The 17,077-nt window shown below is 36.8% G+C and overlaps 2 protein-coding genes and 1 pseudogene across 2 annotated transcripts; all 3 read left to right on the forward strand.

Moving 5' to 3' along the window:
- The first annotated feature begins 1,111 nt into the window (after positions 1 to 1,111).
- On the forward strand, positions 1,112 to 4,029 carry LOC147278713 (cytochrome P450 81Q32-like). The gene is made up of 2 exons (XM_086252460.1): positions 1,112 to 2,026; positions 3,369 to 4,029. The coding sequence occupies exons 1-2, from the start codon at positions 1,112 to 1,114 to the stop codon at positions 3,993 to 3,995; spliced, it is 1,542 nt and encodes a 513-aa protein (XP_086108586.1). The 3' UTR covers positions 3,996 to 4,029.
- A 4,119-nt stretch (positions 4,030 to 8,148) lies between these two features.
- LOC147278714 (cytochrome P450 81Q32 pseudogene) lies at positions 8,149 to 9,852 on the forward strand (annotated as a pseudogene).
- A 1,228-nt stretch (positions 9,853 to 11,080) lies between these two features.
- LOC147278715 (MFP1 attachment factor 1-like) lies at positions 11,081 to 11,908 on the forward strand. The gene has a single exon (XM_086251650.1). It carries the CDS (start codon positions 11,183 to 11,185, stop codon positions 11,708 to 11,710), a length of 528 nt encoding a protein of 175 aa, XP_086107776.1. The 5' UTR covers positions 11,081 to 11,182; the 3' UTR covers positions 11,711 to 11,908.
- Positions 11,909 to 17,077: the final 5,169 nt, after the last annotated feature.

Here is a 17,077-nt window from a genome sequence, read left to right on the forward strand (position 1 = left end):
ATGAAGAGAAAAACTTCAGATGGAAGAAGAAGATCGACTGTGAAAGGCATATGACTGTTTAATTTCTTTAAATACAATGTAATTGTTGAAAAGACCATTGAATTATAAATAGTAATTGTAGTCATTAATTAGATTTGAATTGGGTAAAATAGTTTTTTAACAATAATAATATTAATTTGATGTGGCAAATAAATAGTGATGTGTTAAAAATAATTTTGCCACATCATCATATTAGGCATATGATTCTTGTGACCTTCTACGGCACAAAAGTCTTTCCCTTAAATTAATGTATAACTAGCATGACCTTTGTACCCAAAAAAAAAAATAGCATGACCTAATTAACCCAGAGAGAGCCCAAATCCCGTCAAACTAGATAGAACCACCGAATTCTGCTTTCTATATATAGTCTATAGATATATATGGTTCACCACGCAAGTCTACTTCTTGCAAAGACGCAACTGGCAATTGATATCAGACTATGCAAAGGGTGATGCACCTGATGGCTGATGCTAGTTACTTGTTTTTGTTTTTGGCCACTCTCAGAAGAAATCAGACTGGATCACCAGAAGGGCAACCCAGCTAGCCCAGCATCCCACGCCATGCTAATTAAGGCCCTTTGAAACCTCACCCCCACCCCCACCGACCCCGGCCCCTCATCTGCTTTTTCTGTCTAGCTCTTTAATTTTTCAACTCGATCAGACAATAAAAGAAAAAAAGAATTCATTTTTCAACAATTGATCCACCGACCCAGCTTGACCCTCTTTTTTTTTTGGGGTAAGAATGACACAGTATACAAGACTATTTCCCACTAGGATTTCTCAATCACTTTCTATTGATTTTATCGATCTTACCCACTTGCCTCTTTTTAATTCACTAAAATCTTTCTTCAATTAATAAAGCACTTGCTAGCCCGCCGAACTCAATATCAATTAATTGAGCATATCTCTACAAATAGTAAGACGACAGCTCCCTGCAGTAAGCATATATTTCTAGAAAGCTCTCTTCTTTGACCAACTTAAGATTCTTTAAATATATAGGGTGGATCCATATATCAAGGTCACACACTGACACATAATATTCTTTCTCTAACAATAGAGCACTACAAGCTCTAATGGAAGACGAATATTTTTGGTTCAGTTTGTTAATATTCTTCTTCATTCTCTTGGTCTCCAAGTACATGATACAAAGACATGCCAACCCCAGAAACTTGCCACCATCCCCACCTTCCATTCCAATCATAGGCCATCTCCATCTCCTCCTCAAAAACAAAACCGAACCCCTCCACCGAACTTTCTACAAACTCTCTCAAAAACATGGCCCCATCTTTCTTCTCCGGTTGGGGATTCGAAACCTCCTCGTCGTGTCCTCTCCGTCTCTGGTCGAAGAATGCTTCACCAAAAACGACGTCGTCTTTGCCAACCGGCCGCATTCGCTCGCAGGGAAGCATCTCAACTACAACTACAAGTCGCTCCTCTTCGCTCCGTACGGCGACTACTGGCGCACCCTCCGCCGCTTGACCACTCTGGAGCTCTTCTCCTCTAAGCAGGTCACCGTGCTGATGAAGTTTCGGAAGGAGGAGCTTCATGTCTTGTTAAATGAGCTCTGTGACGACTGTGGTGGAGATTGGGCGGAGGTGGAGTTGAGGCAGAAGCTGAAGAAGCTCAGCTTCAACGTCATCTTGAAGATGATAGTGGGGAAGAGGTATTATGGCGTTGACGTGGCGGACGAAGAGACCAAGCGGTTTCGGGATCTGATGAAGGAGGTGTTGCTCATACATGGGATTTCGAATGTCAATGATTATATCCCAATTCTGCAGTGGGTGGATTTTCGAGGGGTGGAGAAGAGGATGGTGGCCGTCATGAACAAGATGGATAGATTTCTCCAAAACCTCGTCGACGAACATCGAAGAATCAAGAACGATGAAGGTTGTAGCGAGAGGGAATCCACGTTGATCAATTTGATGTTGTCACTGCAACAGACGGATCCTCAATTTTATACAGATGAAACCATCAAAGGTGTTATTCTGGTAAGGAAACTCCTCTTTCATACCCATGGCGTGTTTTTTTGGTTTCTATTTTTCTATTTTTGAATAGATTATGTAAAAATTGTACATATAATCAATTTTTAAAAGGGTTTTTTTTTTTTTTTTTTTTATATATTTAGTACTTAAATTTTGACCATTGTCTTAATGTGGTACCTAAACTTTTATTTGTCCCAATTGAATATCTAAACTTTTATTTTGTGTCTAATAGATACCTATGTGAGTTTCTGTTAAAATTGTTAACAGAAGCTAGAGACAATATGGTCACTTCAAAAAAATTATATTTTAATTATAATTTTTTGTTTTTTTTTGTTTGTTGTGTTTTTTTTTTTTATAATTTTAAACATATAAAGAAAATAATTAAAATATAATTTTTTTAGTGATTATATTGCCCCTAACTTTTGTTGACAATTTTAACAGAAATTCATTTTGGTACCTATTAGACACAAAATAAAAGTTTAGGTACTCAATTGGGACAATTAAAAGTTTAGGTACCACATTAAGACAAGGGTCAAAGTTTAGGTACTAAATATGAAAAAAAAAACCCTTTTTAAAATATATTTATAAATCATGCTTGACGGGTCGAATCTAGCGTTAGTCCGGATGGCCCAATCAAGGCCCTAGTCGAATTGCCTTTGATCCACCATCGGGCTTTGGGTTAGGGGGAAGTTGCTTGCATGCTTAGGAATGGAAAAAGATTTTCATTTATGTGTTTGATAATGTTGAAAAAGTAAACCATGAAGTACTTTTTTAATTTAGTCTCATGTTTTATTTGTGTAGGAATATAATATAAAATTAGATAAAATGGTCTTGAAAAAGCATCATTAATTATTAATATTTTTACTGTGGGAAGGAAAATCATATCCAAGCTGAGAAGGAATGGTTCATTTTCCCCATTTTAGAGGTATGAGATTCCCATAAACTAAGAAATGATTTCTCATTCCCGCACTTACCAAACAAAAGAATAAAATTATTTTTCTATTCTCAAAATCTAAACCAAACGGCCCTATAATGTCAACTAACTTTTTACTTTTTTCAAAATTTGAGTCATACATCACAAAATTTTATGTAGTTTCACTTGAGATTGTAGTTTCCTTTTTTGGGATGATTGCACCCTATCGATCAATTAACTTTTTGATGTCCTACAATAAACCAATAATGAGATAAATCATTGATTTGTTAGTCAGACCCATATTATATGATGTGGGTCTCACGTGTACCTAAGACGTTCTCCTACATTGAAACTTTAACTTGTAGGATCGATTTGATGTGATAGTTAATTAATAACATTACTATTTGTTACACATACTTTGCCAAATGCATGCAGGCAATAATACGTGCTGGGACTGAATCTTCATCAACGGCTATAGAATGGGCGATGTCACTTCTTCTCAATCATCCAGAAGCAATGAAAAAGGCTCAAGCAGAAATAGAAGCTAAAGTTGGACACGACCGATTGTTGGATGAAGCAGACCTCCCCAAGTTAGAATACCTGCAAAATATATTTACCGAGGCACTACGATTATTTCCACCCGCGCCGCTTCTAGTGCCACACGAATCATCTGATGACTGCACGATTAGTGGATTTCATGTGCCACGTGGCACAATGTTATTGGTCAATGCTTGGAGCATTCATAGAGATCCAGAGCTGTGGGAAAATCCAACAAAATTTATGCCAGAGCGATTTGAAAGTGGGAGGAGTAACGAAGGGTTTAAGATGATACCTTTCGGCGTTGGGAGACGAGCTTGTTCTGGAGCTGCTTTAGGCAAAAGAGTGGTGGAGTTGGTATTGGGAGCTTTGATTCAGTGCTTTGAATGGGAGAAGATAGATGGGAAAGAAATTAACATGGCAGAAGCCCCAAGTCTTGCCATGGCAAAAGCTGAGCCCTTCAAGGCTTTATGCAAACCACACAAAGCCACAGTCAGTTTCCTCTCCACGTACACTATGAATTAATAATATATAGATCGAGCTAATAATTTCTCAGTAATAAATGACAGCTCATTGGTGATGTATTAAACTAACATTCCCTAGGGGATTATTACTGTACGTATATAAGTTTCATAGTTTTGTATATGTAGATTATTACTAACAATGGCCCTAAAACCAGCATATAAACTGTCGGTTATACATACAATAAGGCCGACAATTAGTCGAGGCAAACCAATGACCCTATAATTAATTTATATATATAGAATATGCCACAAAGAACATTATGTTGTTCCTTAAGTGATAATAATTGTCTCTATTTGCTCCACTTTATATAAATTCAACTCCGTTCATATATTATGTAATCTATATATGAAAGTATTTATATTTATATATATATATGGTGGATTTTATACATGACTCATTCAGAGAATGAAAAAGAATTTATGATTTGTTCATATGTGAATACACACCGAGCATATTGTATGTTGTATATTGGAACTAACTTGCTCGATCATGCATCTCCTTCTGAGATATATTCGATAAGAATATATATGCATCTCCTGAATACTACAATGACATAATATTGCAATTGATATATAACCGTCATCTTTCTCCATAATACTGGCCTGTTATCAATCATACTAATCCAATAGCCACTGTACAACGACTTTTAGCTTGACAGTCTAGCAGGATGAGGTCGGTGTAGCACTATCTCAACTATCAGAGCATCAGTCCTTCCTTTATTTCCAGAAAGTTTGTTTTATCTATTAACTGGGCTGCCAATTTGTCAGGCAGCAGTCAGCTCTTGTCGGCATCTATTGATGGCTTTGCGATTCCATTTGGGCCAGCATGCATGTCTCATGTTGCAGGGGAATTAATACTCCCCTCAATCCAAACCAATAATCCATCACTTTTCTCTGACAATTTTTAGCTTTTGATATATACTATCAGTCCCTCAATCCAAACCAATAAACCAATTTCATATATATTATATTATTGATTTATATTGTATTATTGAAATATACTGTATTGCACATATTCTCATCAATTTTAATACATGGTCCAATTAACACAATTGAAAACTTTATATATTTTTATACTGGAAGGAATTTTTATACCCATAAAATTTGTTTTGATCAATATTTGAATACCATATACGTACAGTATACCATATTTCTCATTTATCAATATTTGAATACCATATACGTACAGTATACCATATTTCTACTTTATCATAAATGCAATGGCTATAGTCTTGGAAGTACAACACCCTGTCATGTCATCGTATAGTTGTACTTCTGTTATCCAACTCAACATTGTAATTTTAGTTACATATAACAGACAATTAAGTAAATAACACATCATAACTCATAACCACTTCATATTAGTATTCACAAACATGGTTCCATATATTACACTACTAGTGCTTTTGAATTAGTAATTTCATATGTCTGCTTGGGCCACACAAAGTAAATTTGGCATCCTAAAAACTTAATATTTCACGCCTTTTCACTTTCCTTTTTCACATATCTCATACCAAGCCTTGAATGCGCATCTGTCAACTCTCTTAATCCCATGATAAATGGCTATACCTCAAAATACTTGGACTTTTTCCCTAAAACATAATATCTAACCAGATGCTACAGATAAACTCAATACAGAAGACAGATACTAAAATGTGGTGGGGCTAGTATTGGGAGCCTTGCTCCAGTGCTTTCAATGGGACAAGATGGAAGGGAAAGAAATTAATATGACAGAAGCTGCAGGGCTTGCAATGGCAAAACTTGAGCCCTTTAAGGCTTTGTGCAAACCACATCAAGCTACAATCAATGTCCTCACCTCATTATTAGACGTAATACTGAAGCTAGCAATTTCTAAAGGTCATGGATGAAATGAAATCCTTGATTGGAACTAGTATCTGAACAACTATGCATGCATGTTGGGGGTTTGGTCTGTCTTTGCCTGTTTTAGGTTTCTATGAAAGAATTTCTGATTAAATAAAAGAAGAGACAACCTTTAGTCAATTGATCCACCTTTAATTAGGTGTTTATAAATCCTGGATTACTCGGATTCCATCACAAAAATGTCACATCAAGTATGACTAATCCCCATTAGGATTGCTTGTCTATTTATTTATTATGACTAGGGAGACTTCTGGAACTGCGCTCTTTAGGCAAAAAAGTGATGGGACAAGCAGTGGTGGGGGCGTTTTTTTTTTTTTTTTTTTTTGTTGTCGAATAGGAAGGCGTTGATTACTTGATTCAGTGCTTTCAGTGGGAGAAGATAGATGGAGAAGAAATCAACATGACAGAATTAAGCTACAGGGCTTACCATGACAAAAGCTGAGCCCTTGAAGGGTTTGTGCAAACCACGACAACTCATAATCGATTTTTTCTCTACATTAATTATGAGGTAATAGTGTAATACTGAAGGTAGCAATGGCATGCATAATGTAATTAAAGTCGTCAAGTACGAAAGGTATGTTTCAGAATGTATATTGATAAGCTAAAGCTATTCACTTCATCTCAAAACAATGCGCGCAAGCTATGTAATTAACTTTCATGCTTTTGTACAATAAGGAAAATTTTATGGTTGTGAATAGATGCCTCCGCCCATTTCTTGTATATGTAGCATCTTTTAAATTCACTTGCTCTGTTTTAAGTGAATGCATATAAGAACTTTCCCGCCGGCCGTTTGAACTCATCAATAACTACAAAAATTAAAATCCAAATTGTAATTAATTACAAATTAAGCATGTTGCATATATACAGAGATATAGTTTAAATAGGCTAAGTGGATCAAGCTCTTGTTGCAACATACAGTGGTCTATCTTGTTGGAAGTCACATATGCAAATCAAATAAGTGATTAAAAAACATGGGTGGGTAACTTTACTGGTTTTCCAGCACACCACATCTTTTCATACTTGTTTTATGCATCTAGATATATAGATATATAGGTATATAGGATAGCTCTACTATTTCACCAACTTGCTCTACTATTTCACCAACTTGTAATAAATGGGTTTGTTAGAAAAACCCTAGCCGCCACCCCAAAAGCAAAAACTTTTTCTTCTCCTCAACCGATCCATGGGGGAGGGGCAGCCCTTGTGTTTCTCATAGACTGCTCCTCCTCTCGCCCCTCTCTCTTTTGTTTTTTTTTTCTTTTTTTTGTGTTTTTATTTTTATCATTTCGGATACTCTTCTCCCAATAAGTGAGAGCATATTCATCTCTCATTGCGAGAGTTTCTCCACCTCCCTTCGTGAGAGTTTTTCCGATTTGGTTTGTTTTAGTTTGTTTTGTGTTTTGATGCTTTCAGGTTTTCTCTGACGCTCATCACAAGGTGTTAGGAAGTCACTATTTTAGCCGGTACTAGTCATATTTCCACCGGTTACTACTGCCCAATCCACCACTTTGCGCTATTGTCAGCCTCGACTTAGAGATGTTGGTAAGATCATGAACCCAAACGCGACTAGTTCGCTAATTCCTATGATGCCTCTCTGGCTCCATTTGGTGGCTATAGTATCTGCTCGATGCCGATGTTATGAGATCTCGGAATTTCTGTGGGCTTTTATGCTCCATTTTTGTGAGTTTTTATTTTCTTGTAAGCCTTTGGGCTCATATTTTGTATTCTCTCTGCCTTTTTGGCTGTTTTAATACAATGATATGTTTTATTCTAAAAAAAAAGTAATAAATGGGTTTGTTGATCGACCTTTGTGATGAAAACTCCCTATATAAGGGATATGTGTTTGTAAGTTTCAATCAAGCAAATCAAACTTGATCATTCAGTCTAATAAATCTATATAGAGCAAATTTGGTGTCCACATCATTAAAAAAATTCATGTTATCGTTGTCCAAAGTGGCATTTAACTGTCTTTCTTGATGAAATTTGTAACGTATGTGCTAATTTGTAACTTTCTATTAGTTAGTGTACTAATTTGAAACATTTTGTTGTTCGTGGATCAATCTGAAATACCCCCTATAATTGATGGGTGCCTTTGTAATTAAGCCTAAAATAAATTGTTCCTTCTTTTTTTTTTTTTTTTTTTTTCTTTTGAGTGTGAGACTGGGGGATCAAGTTTGTAAACTTTTCACCAATATATATATTTGGTATTAGTTTGAAAGTCAATACCAACATATATCTCTCACAAGTCATAACTCAACCTCAATCAATCTTCAATGGATGAAGTTCAATATTTCTGGTTCATTTTGCTATTCTTCTTCTTTCTGTTGTTCTCCAGATACATCATACGAAAACGTGGCAACCCTCTAACCTTCCCACCAAGCCCACCTGCCATACCAATTATAGGCCATCTCCATCTCCTCAAAAACAAAAAAGAACCACTTCACCAAACTTTCCACAAACTCTCTCAAAAATACGGTCACATCTTTTTTCTTCGATTGGGGATTCGTAACGTCGTCGTTATCTCCTCCCCAGCTCTAGTTGAAGAATGCTTTACAAAGAACAACGATGCCATCTTTGCAAACCGCCCGCGATCACTCGCCGGGAAACATTTGAATTACACTACAAATCAATCGGATTCGCTCCTTATGGGGACTACTGGCGTACCCTTTGGCGTCTCACAACCTTAGAGCTCTTCTCCTCAAAGCAACTGAAGGAGGAGCTCTTCTCCGCAAGATTCGTAACATGCTTATCGATTTTCGGAAGGAGGAGCTTCATGTATTGGCGTATTGCTAAAGGAGTTGTTTGGCGACTGTAGTACTAGTTGTAGTAATGGAAATTGGGCAGAGGTGGAGATGAGACCAAGGCTCAAGAAGCTCGCTTTCAACATCATGATGATGATGATGATAGCAGGCAAGAGGTATTATGGGGAAGATAACGTGCCAGCGGATAGCCATGAAGAAGAAGCGAAGCAATTTAGGGATCTGATGAAGGAGATGTTGGCGATTCATGGGATTTCAAATGTGAACGATTTTTTCCCGATTCTTCAGTGGGTGGATTTTCAAGGGGTGGAGAAAAAGATGGTGTCATTGATGAAGAAGATGGATAAATTCTTCCAAAACCTCATCGACGCGCATCGTAGAATGAGGTGTACTTCTGATGATGAAGCATGCAACGAGAAGAAGGCAACGTTGATAGATTTAATGTTATCGTTGCAACAGAAAGATCTTGAATTTTACACAGGCGAAACCATCAAAGGTGTTATACTAGTAAGTATCCCAAACCTCTATGTATATATTTGTTTATAAATATATTATTGATGTTTGTGTTTACTTAAATACATACTTTGGCAAATTAATGTTTGCAGACAATAATACGTGCTGGGACTGAATCTTCTTCAACAGCCTTGGAATGGGCAATGTCACTTCTTCTTAATCATCCAGAAGTAATGAAGACGGCTCGGGCAGAGATAAAAGCTATTGTTGGACAAGACCGATTGTTGGATGAATCAGACCTTCCCAAATTAGAATACTTACAAAACACAATTACTGAGGCATTACGATTATTCCCACTTGCCCCATTTCTTGTGCCACACGCATCATCTGAGGACTGCACGGTTCGTGGTTTTCATATTCCTCAAGGCACAATGTTATTGACCAATGCCTGGAGCATTCATAGAGATCCTGAGGTTTGGGAAAATCCAACAAAATTTATGCCAGAGCGATTTCAAAGTGTGAAGTTTAGCGAAGGGTTTAGGATGATTTCTTTTGGCATTGGCAGACGAGCTTGTCCTGGAGCTGCTTTAGGCAAAAAAGTGATGGGGCTAGTATTAGGAGCTTTGATACAATGCTTTCAATGGGAGAAGATTGATGGTGAAGAACTTAACAGAAGCACCAGGGCTTGCCTTGGCAAAAGCTGAGCCCTTCAAGGCTTTGTGCAAACCACATCAAGCCACCATCAATTTCCTCTCCACATTTTGAGGCAATTCTGAGGCTAGCAATTTCTAAGAGTCATGCATGAATGATATCCTTATCGGGATTAATATTGTTTGAAATCTTTTATTTGAATCCAAATGTAAAGACTATGAGTTTGAACTATACGTTTCAGAATGTGTATTTCACCAACAAAACTATGGAACCCGGTATGTTGGGCCTATTGTGTCCGTCTTACCCGTTTTGAATTTTTAAAAGTATTAAAGCTTGAAAGGGTGAATTACACAAATACCCCTTAAAGTTGAATGTGTTTAATCATAGTCTCTTACATCTTCTAATTTTACACCGTAACTATCTCAAGTTTAATTTTTTTTGCACATAATCCCCTTCTGTCAAATATTTGTTAATAAGATGCTAACATCATCACAATAAATTTTGAAAATGACAAACCTTACTTAAATAATAGCACTAATATATCCCTATTGTTTACATGTCCAACACCAAAATTTAATTCCTCACCCTAAGAAAAAAAATCCAATTCCTCAAATGAAATTATGATTCTCTATCAGCTATAATCTGACTAAACTTTCAAACCGCCATTTGGGTTTGAGTAATTCTATTCTCTTTTGCTTTGTTAACCACTCTTTTTGAAAATTCCAATTACACGTACTGTGAAAGTTGAAAAAAATAATTAAAATAAAAAACCACCCCACCCAGTAAGCAACCACACCATCATTGCCATCGTTGGCGCTCTCTCTTCCTCTCTGATAAAATCCAACTAACTGAAAACTAATTAACAATGAGAGTAGTAACTCAAACCCTTATAAACTACTATGTAAGATTATGTTTTTTTAATGTGGGATAACACTCCATATTTTCACTCTCTTTTTCCTTACTTTTTTTTTTTTTCTCTTTCTCCTTTCCTCACGGGACCATCATGGGTGGTCGGCAATCCCAAGGACCAGGACTATAGAATTTGCTAAATTATAAAACGGTATTATAAACGTTATGGAAGGGAGAGGAGCCCAATTGACAAAAAGAGCGACCCAATATATATTCAAAGGGCCCAGTCCAAATCCAAGAGCCCAACCAACCGACAGCCCGAAAATTAAATAAATAAGAACAAAAAGGTGAACCGTCAAACATTTCAATATCAGCTCTCGCTGTCCAGTGTGTCCAGTGTCCACCATCAGAGAGAAGTATAACTTCTAAGGTAACCCATCCTTTTAACTTTAAAATTTTAATCTTACCCATCTATATATAAGTAGGCCCACACACACTGGATTCCTCCACCCTCACATTTGAATTCACACCAAGATTTTCTCATTTCTTCAATTTTCGAAGTCCTAATTAAATTCCTTCTCCGTTGCGTTTCAAAATGTCCGACTCAGAAAACACCGCACCGCCACCACCACCAGACCAGAGCTCAGCCATGGAGCCCGAACCCCAACAGCAGCTCCACCACCAAGACCCACAGACTCACAAGCCGCCGAGCTCGCTCACGTCCTTCAGCATATGGCCGCCGACACAGCGCACCCGCGACGCCGTCGTGAACCGTTTGATCGAGACGCTGACCACGCCCTCCCCTCTCTCGAAGCGCTACGGTACCATGTCGGCCGACGAGGCCTTCTCCGCCGCCCGCCTTATCGAGGACGACGCCTTCGCCGCGGCCGGTGGCTCCGCCGCCACCGAGGAGGACGGGATTCAGATCCTGCAGGTCTACTCCAAGGAAATCAGTAAGCGCATGCTCGACACCGTCAAGACCAGGACCGCCGCCAACGCCGCCTCTGGTTCCGCTGCTGAAAACGGAGCGTCGGAGGAGACCGCCGGGACTCCGAGCCCCGCCGAGGACTCTGCCACTACTTCCCACAGTGAGGAAGATAAGACCGAAACGTCCTCTGATTGATCTCTCCATGTCTGCTAGGGCACTTTTAGGGTTTTATATCTAGGGCTTCTATATATCGAGATCTATTTCGTATTAAATATGGATTTCTTGTGATGCCTATATTATAATAACCTTCTCATTTAAAAATATTTAGGTGGTATTATCGCAATGCGCTTCGATTTTCTCTGTTTTATATCATGTGGGTTTCTGTTGAGTATTGATCTGCTTTGTTGGGAGATGTTCATGCTAAAAGTTATGAAGAAGTGGATGCATTTTGAATTGAGAAATTCATGAAGATTTTCCTTCTTTACTGCTATTTTCTTTTTCTAGCTTGCTTGTGCTTTTCGTCCTTATTTCAGTAGTTGAGCCTAAATTACAATGCGCGACTCAAATTGTCTGTTTTATTGTGGTTATATTCTGTGCATATTAGGGAGAAAACCGAGTAGAGAAGAGTTACTCTGCACCTAATATTTGTTTTGTGTGTAATGTTATTGCATCATGAAGCATGTATTTGACCATTTTAAATATGTGAGGTAGGGGTGTTTCCTACTATGATGAATTTGATTAATGCATCATAATCTTGTGAGACGATTGTCAATATGATAGGATTGCAGTGGTATGCTTGAGAGTTCATCAGAACCTTTCTTTGTTGAATTTTTCCTTAGGATCAGAAGTAGTCATTTTGTAGTTTTTTATGTTTCATTTTCGCAAACCAAGTTGATATTCCTCACAATTTGAAGAACTTTTTTCCTTTGGCCTGGAAAACCCCTTATTTTACAGGACTGAAATTTCTATTCAAATAAATGTATAGGATATCTTTTTCAAAAGGACCAAGGTTCCTCTTCTTTTCTTTGGGGGGTCAAGTTGAGCTCTCAGAGTAAGTAATATTGGCTAATGTTGCTCATCTACTTATTTTGTTAACTATGATGAAGAAGTAATGAAAATAGGTGATTCCTTAGTGCATCTAATCTTTATAGGGCAACAAATATCCCTACATTTTCACACTAAACACTAACATGCACTAGCTAGTTTCAATAAATCCAAGAAAAATTAGCTACTGGGAGAAGGTGAAAAAGACTAAGAAGTTGGATGGCTAGAAGGTCTTGTCATTGCTAGAAATCTTTCTAATGTTCACACCCCAGAGAGAATAGGCAATTTGTTGCCCTGTAAATTTGAGTTTTTTGCATTTTTGTGAATTAGGTTGAGGAAGTAATGAAAATAGGTGATTCTTTAATGCATCTAATCTTTGGACTAGCTCCAGTTTGTCTCTTGGATTGATATTGTGTATAGTTTTTTCTATTAGCTAAAAGGATTTTGTTGGCCTTGATGATCACTTGTAAGTTTCTGCATTGTAACTTGCTCTTTTTTTTATTTTTCGTTCTCTTGAGAGTACAATGATTAAACATGTGCTACATGGTTTATGCGGTTCTGCATCAAAGCTTTAAAGATGTATTATGTGAAGAAAATGCCTCGCTCATTTCCTGATTATTCTATACCTCCTTAATTATTTCTTTGTGCATTTTGGTATAGGTATTTTCATCCTCCATCCCCAAGACAACTACATCTTGAAATTTGAAATGCTCTCCATGATGTGTTTAGTGGTTAGACCTAGCTCTCCCTTATTCACCCCTTCTTTGTCATGCATTATCTTCGTTCATCTGTGGCGGAACATTACTAATGTTTTTGAGAACTGATTTCATTTTTGAACAAATACATTGGGCATTTTGCTCTGAAAGATAGGCTTGAGGCATTATCAGGAAACCTTATGAGGATATCTCTACTAGCATTAAGGATATTGCTGGTGATTTGAGGTCCTGTTGTGTGTGCTACTCTGGTCATCTATGCTACAACCTTTGCCCTCATCATTGCTAGTACTTCTTTTTGGCTAGTATGTGTTCCTCCCAGCACACATGTTTTTGAATTACTTTTGAATGGCCTTTGGACTTATAGTATGTGGATTATGCTGCCTAATGAATTTTCATGAAATAGAATTTGAGATGTAATTTTCACAAGGTGATCTGAATTTGAGATCTTGTCCACCCCATAAATTAGGTGATGCAATAGATGTTACTTGCTGCAATATTAATTGTTTTAAATATTAGATAGATGATTAAATTCTGTCAGTGAAATGATTTTTTTGTCTTCCCTCATTTCTTGTAATGAATGTTCTCTTTTGGAAAAATTGGTAGAACCGTTGGTACTTTCATTTGCTCCTAATTATGGGAGTTGGTAATTAGAGCAAGCCAGGGGACCTGCCAAATTTATACAATTATACTTCAAGTATCAGTTCTTAAAGAATTTCTGCAGAACGTTTCTCATGGTCCATACAATACAGAAAATAATAAAATATATATATATATATATAATGTTCACATGTCCTAAACAAAAATTTATTAACATAGAAAATATTTTTAACGCTGTGAAAAGAAATACTAATAGACCAATAATTAGTTTAACAGTAGATCTTTTATTCTCTTCCTGCATTTTGATGAGTGTCAAAGTTGGAACACTTGTCGTTATCTCGTAGGTGGGTGGGGGTAGGTGTTAACTTGAGACATATAAACACCATGGTTTGATTCCTTCATTGATCTTCGGGTTTGGGCTACTGCGAGAGGTAGTCTTCTTGAGAATTCAACTTTGGTGACTCCAACTTTTTTAAACTTTCCATGACTTTCATTCATATGCTTGTGAATGGTGATGACCATATATACTAGTCTTTGACGGAACATAGAAGGAACCCTGCAACAAGTGTCTTTGAGGCTGATTGAAGCTTGTTTTATTCACACCAATTCAAAGCAATAACTTTAGCAATTAAGAAACATGGAATTTTTATTTTTATTTTATATATTTCCCAATTTCTGCACTGAAAAAGTAGAAAATATGGAACTCCTTTATGGTACATCTATTTCCATTTCTGGAATGTCCAACTCGCTCATAAATCCCAAGCCAAATTTGAAATCCTAAACTGCAAACCTCGAACTCGAACCCCAAATGAAAAACGAGGTCAACAATTAATGATGGTTGTATTAAATGTGAAAATCTGTGCCTCTGTCCTTTTTGATCGTATTTGACTTCAAGTGAAGGAGTTGCTGATAATAATTGTAATTAGCTAGTGGCATTTTCTTCAGTCTTACCAAACCCATAAATTTTTTTTTCTTCATGAATATATGAAAAGAAAAAGAAAAAGGTCTTCTTTCCATGAATATATGAACAGCCAACCTTACAAGTTCATGAGCAATAAGCAATGATACCCCAATTGGAGCTTAAACTAACAACAAGCCTAAAGCCTAAATCTGTATTGGAAACTGTCTAATTTTGTCATTGTATCAGCTAACACTGAAAAATTACATGTTTGTGACCATATCTAAGTATACAAATCCTAAAAACAAGATCCAAGTCACACCTTTGTGCATCATGAACATGAAAAATCAAACTAAGAACAAAAGAATGAGAGAGACCGAACTAGACTAATGGCCAGGGCCTTTTTTGCTGGGTCCAGAGGCCAATCTAAACGCCAAGCTCCTCACTGGATGACGAGTGGTACTACTGCTGGAGTTGTAATTAGAAGAAACTGCAAAGCTAGCCATTCCTGCAGCTACCTCCTCAGCCCCATCACCCTGTTTGCAACCACCACCACCACTACTGTCACTGCTTGACGTTGATCTAAGGGCTCTGCAATCAACTTGAACAAACTCTGTTGACAAAATCAGAATCGTTAGTCCCAACACAAACCACACGCAATTGGTTGATGTTGTTGAGCTCCTCTTCATGACCGACATGTTTGATTAACGCAATCTTTCTTTTTCTGATTTGGGTTTTTTCTGACTTGGGTTCTGTGTGTCAAAAGCCAGAGGACTACCCACTTGTATATATAGTAGTGGTACTACAAGGCATTTGGTTGCTGATGATGACGGTGTAGTTGGGTCATTACAGGATGTTTGACTTAGCCTTTTGGAGGAGGGGAGGTGAGCTTTTACTTTGAAATTGTTTGTGCTGTTGGAATTTGACTTTATAACCAAACCCAAGTACGTCTTCATATACACTACATGAAGTCGCAGAGGAAAAAGAAGAGGAAAGTAGCTATGTATGTGTATGTGTGTCTCTCCAAAATCTAATTAAAGGGTTATGAGTATGAGCTTTTTGCATGGTCGATCACGTTCCCCGCCAATTTCCAAATGGGTTCACACCGTCTGTGATCTAACGCGTGCGTACGTGTTACCATCTGTCACGCGGTGTGCTCCATCTCTTTATTCTTATTTTCATGAAAATGAATGACAGCCAATATGAGGGGACAATCAAATTATAAAACACAGTATTTATTTTCATGAAAATGAATGACAGCCAATATGAGGGGACAATCAAATTATAAAACACAGTATTTGTTCAGACATGGCATGTATGACATACATGTACTTTTTTTGAAATGAAACATTTTCTTTGTTCAACTGTCCCTATCTGAAGTATATAAATCAGACGGTGAAAAGTGGGGCAGAGGAAGGAACATAGATTTTCAAAATTAAACTTAAAAGAAGAAATTACAAATTTGGTCAACTTATTTTATACATAGTTCAATTTTTGTCAACGATCTTTTAAGTTATGATTTTAAATCTTTTTTGTTGTGTTTTCTTCAATTATAATTGAATTATAAGTTATGTATCATCATTTCTTAGTCATAGGAACCAATTTAGAGTATTATAATCAAAGATAATTGAAGTTTGGTGAAGTTTGAAAATTTTTTTAAGAAAAATTGGTAGTTTCAGGTACTCTGCTTTGAGGCCAATTATCTTAAGTTTTAGAACTCCGATTTGAATGATCTTTATATGGTTGTAAAAAAGAGATACATAGCTTTAAAACAAGTATATATTTGCATAATTTGGCTAAGATTTGATAGGGTAAAAAGCGAGACAAATTTGAGAAAAAAATTTAGACTTTTATTGAACAAATAGAACAATTAGTGGACCAAAACAGAACTTAAAAAAGATCGTGGACCAAAATTGAATTACATAAAATAAGTGGACCAAATCTGTAATTTTTTCTTAAACTTAATTCTCCACTAAAGTGTTAATATTATGTTACATTCAAGAGTACGTCCTTTTAAAATGTTAAGAACTTAAGACTAAATATTTTGGATTTTGGGTTTAATATTTAAAATTTATATTAAAAAGATAATTAAATAGAAATGGATTTGAGCTCTTAAAAAACAGGGATATGCCTATCTTTACTTCAGTCTTGTTTTGGGTGCTTTTCAAAGCAGGGCGTTCAAAGGGAGGCACTAGTATGTGCAAGAATTTCAACAATCCCTTTTCAAGAGCATGCTCTTATATCCTTTCAGTGTGGAAGACCACATGGAGATTTTCCAGTTCCCATTTCACAGACAAAAAAGAATGA

Source organism: Dryas octopetala, chromosome 7, assembly GCF_963921425.1.
Source record: "Dryas octopetala chromosome 7, drDryOcto1.1, whole genome shotgun sequence".
NCBI classification, from domain to species: Eukaryota; Viridiplantae; Streptophyta; class Magnoliopsida; order Rosales; family Rosaceae; genus Dryas; species Dryas octopetala.

Bases quoted from the DNA above. Each gene is read 5' to 3' on its own strand.
- LOC147278713 (XM_086252460.1), top strand. From the start codon at position 1,112: ATGGAAGACGAATATTTTTGGTTCAGTTTGTTAATATTCTTCTTCATT. The intron at 2,027-3,368 runs GTAAGGAAACTC...AAATGCATGCAG, and splicing joins CCATCAAAGGTGTTATTCTG to GCAATAATACGTGCTGGGAC.
- LOC147278715 (XM_086251650.1), top strand. From the start codon at position 11,183: ATGTCCGACTCAGAAAACACCGCACCGCCACCACCACCAGACCAGAGC.